General features: G+C 65.3%; 1 protein-coding gene across 1 annotated transcript; it reads right to left on the reverse strand.

Moving 5' to 3' along the window:
* Positions 1-88: 88 nt before the first annotated feature.
* MNEG_12921 (alkaline phosphatase) lies at positions 89-2,831 on the reverse strand (the record flags this gene model as incomplete). Its single annotated transcript, XM_014038607.1, has 7 exons — positions 89-97; positions 173-762; positions 994-1,115; positions 1,303-1,367; positions 1,594-1,815; positions 2,042-2,107; positions 2,823-2,831. The coding sequence occupies 7 exons, from the start codon at positions 2,829-2,831 to the stop codon at positions 89-91; spliced, it is 1,083 nt and encodes a 360-aa protein (XP_013894061.1).
* Positions 2,832-3,174: the final 343 nt, after the last annotated feature.

Raw genomic sequence — 3,174 nt, forward strand, 5'->3', positions numbered from 1 at the left:
CGTGAAGGGTGTGTGTTTGACCGACGCAGAGGGCTCGAGGAGGACTGAATGCATATGGCAGCTGTCAATCTCGGGTGTGTGAGGTCGGTCAAGTCGGCTGCAGGCTGGAAAGAGGCCGGGCGTGTGAACGGCAGGCCCGGCCCGGCTCCCCTACCCGCATCTCCACACACACCTGGGCCGCTGCCTCAATCGACAGACAGACCAGCGCTCGCAGGTAGTAATAGCGCGCCCCCGAGGCCGCCGTGTTGGTTGCCAGGGCGGTGGCCCATCCGGAGCCACCCGGGGGGTCCGCGCCGTAGCCGAGTGGCGCCGGGCCCGACGGCCAGGCTGAGTCATCGAAGCCCACAGACACCCAGGTTGCACCACTTTTTGAGGTTGGCGGGAGCTTGCCTCCAACGTAGTACGACCACGCCTGCCCCGGCGACGGGGCGGAAAGGAACGCCAGACGATTAGTCAGTAGCGAGAACTCGTCACCCGCCGACGGGCAGCCAGCCGCGTATGTGGTGGTGACGCCCCCGAGCGAGGCCCCCATTGTCTTGATGATCCGGTAGCAGTCTCGGGGGGCGGCGGCGGTTGCGCCCGCTCCAGGGCCCCCGCCGCCAGCGGCGCCGCCAGCAGCGTAGAAAGCGACGTCCAGCTCGTATCGGATGACGTCACCGCTCGTCACCGCCCGGCTGGTGAGCAGCATGGCGCCGTTCTTGCCGTTGTAGCGGGCTTTGGAGGAAGGCAGGATACTCTTGAAGGGGAACCTCGGCGCGCCGCCTGCAGATTGTATGTCAGACATGCAAGGAACAACATGTCAATGTGAATCAGTCATGGCATGAGACGGCAGGGCCCCGTCGCAGCTCTCAAGCCAAGTCGGCAGGGCAGGGTGGGCCCTAATGCCGGCCACTGGGCTGCATCGCCCATCGCGCAGGCACGGGCTGATTGATGAGCGTGGCGACAGAGGGGCCCAGAGAGCATGCCCGCTGAACTCCCATGCTGTTGCCTCACCCAGGCCGTTGACAAAGTAGGGAAAGCCGTCACGGCCGGCAAGGCCTCGAGGGTTGAGCAGCCGCTCGTACGTGTGGTCGTGGGCCGCGAGGACGGCGTCCGCCCCCCACTCCTCAAACGGCCTGTGTCAAACCAACAGCAACAAGGCGCCAACCAAATCACAGGAAGCGGTTACTGGAATGTGCTGAGATTCGGTGGCTTGGGTGCCAATGCTTGCACCGCTGTTGGCGAGGGCCCCCAACGGATCAAGCAGGCGGTTGTGGCGGCACCCTCAGGCACACAGCAGTTCTTGGGCCAGTCACGACTCACCACTGCATCTCAGGGTCGGAGCCGTAGAGAGAGGAAGAGAATGGGGCGTGGTGCAGCAGTACCAACTGGGGGGTCCAGCATCAATGGCGTTTGCGGTCGATTCAGCGGGGGGGAGTGTGTGAAGGCGGCCGCCCGGTGTTGGGAGCACAATTGCAGGCTGAACAGCCGGCCCCCAAAAACGAGGCAGCAAGAGATGGACAGGGCGCTTGTGCACGCGGCACGCAAGAGCATCAGCGCCTCGCTCACAACTTCAGCCTCATCAGACCGCAATCAACAGCGCCGGCAACGCACCTTCAGGGGCGCGTCCGACGCGGCCAGGGCGCCTTTTAGCCAGTCCGCCTGCTGCGACGTCGAGTTGCGCCCCATGGGCTCGTTGCAGTCCGAGTCCAGCATGAACAGGTGGATGTCTGACGTCACCCTGACGTCATACACGCTCTGGGTGACGCCGATGGCCGCGAAGTAGTCGAGGTAGGGCTTGAGGCGCGTGTCGTCGCCGCACTGGTTGCCCCAGTCCTGCGAAGCAATTGCGGAGGGCATGTGAGGCAGCAAGGCTCATTCAACGGGCCGCTGAACGTTTCCAGGCGCACGGCGCCAGCAGCCCGCCCATCAACGCGTCTGTCTGGCCGCCGGCGAGGAGCACGCAGCGGGGGAGGTCGGGCCGGCTCACGTGGCTGCCTGGGGACGGCCAAAATCTGTTGTTGGGGGCCGGGGCCATGGCCCAGCCGTAGAAACCCCCTACGCGCGCCGCTATGTTCCTCTGCAGCCCGCCCGGCATGTTGTTGTTGCCCAGAGTGGCAACCGCCGTCTGCAGGACGGGCGGGGTGTGAGGGCGCGGAGCGGCGGCCTGGAGGGCTGGGAGGCAGCGAGCTGGCTCGCGCAATCGCGCGCGGTCTGCTTAGGTGCTGGCAACAAGTGCGGGCGACAAAGGCAGGGTCTGCCTGGGGACGGCAATTCGGTTTGTGGGGGTTGATCATGGCCGGGCTGGTACGCAAGTCAGCTCACCAACGGGGTTGAGGCGTCCCATGCTTTGATCAGCTGCACCACTGCCTGCTCGCCAGCGTCACCGAAACCATAGTCCCCTATAACCGCCACGCGCGCGGCGGCGGCGCCGCCGCTGCCGCAGCAATCAAGGGCGACGAGCACCAGCACCGTGAACGGCACGGCTGCGGCAGCCCTGGCCCTGCGTGAGTGCACCCTGGCTCCCCCGCCGCCCATGACAGAGTGCATGTCGGTGTATCGTATCCTCACAGTCGCACGCCGGGATGAACCCGAGCGGAGTTTCCAGCGACGACTTTCATCGCGTTCACTAGAGCCGGCTTGCGAGGGTCCGCGAGTGGGTCGAGATCATTCGTTTCGAATCCAAAGAATGGTTTTACGATGTCATGCCTGACGCGGGGTGGTCGGGTCCCTTGCCCGCCGTCACCCAGCCGCGTGGTCGGACGTGGCTGGGAAGGTAAGGGAAGAGCCTGCGCTCACCACCTTCAGGTGATAATGAGGGCAGCGCACAGAGGAAATCTTACCTGGCTCATGCATCAAAGCCTTACAAGACCGGCAGCTTCTGCCAGATGGCTTTCCTGTATGGAAAGCAGGGCGGGGGTAATGGTCAACGCTCGGAAGATGGCACTCACAAGGACGCTGGGTGTGCGCCGCGCGTGCGCCCAAAGGCCGGCCACCGGCTGCCAGACCGCCCCAACGGATTCTGCGCGCCTCGTCACCACAATGCCGCAACGCCTGGGGACAAGCGCGGCCGGGCCCGGGGGCCAGGCGGAGGATAATCCGTGTCTGGCTGGCCACTTCACGGTCACCTGACTCGCCCGTAGCAGCAGCGACGCGCAGCCGCACCCGTCCCCCCAAATGTGTCTGTGCCACTGC

This window comes from Monoraphidium neglectum (assembly GCF_000611645.1).
Source record: "Monoraphidium neglectum strain SAG 48.87 unplaced genomic scaffold scaffold03516, whole genome shotgun sequence".
In the NCBI taxonomy this organism is placed as follows: Eukaryota; Viridiplantae; Chlorophyta; class Chlorophyceae; order Sphaeropleales; family Selenastraceae; genus Monoraphidium; species Monoraphidium neglectum.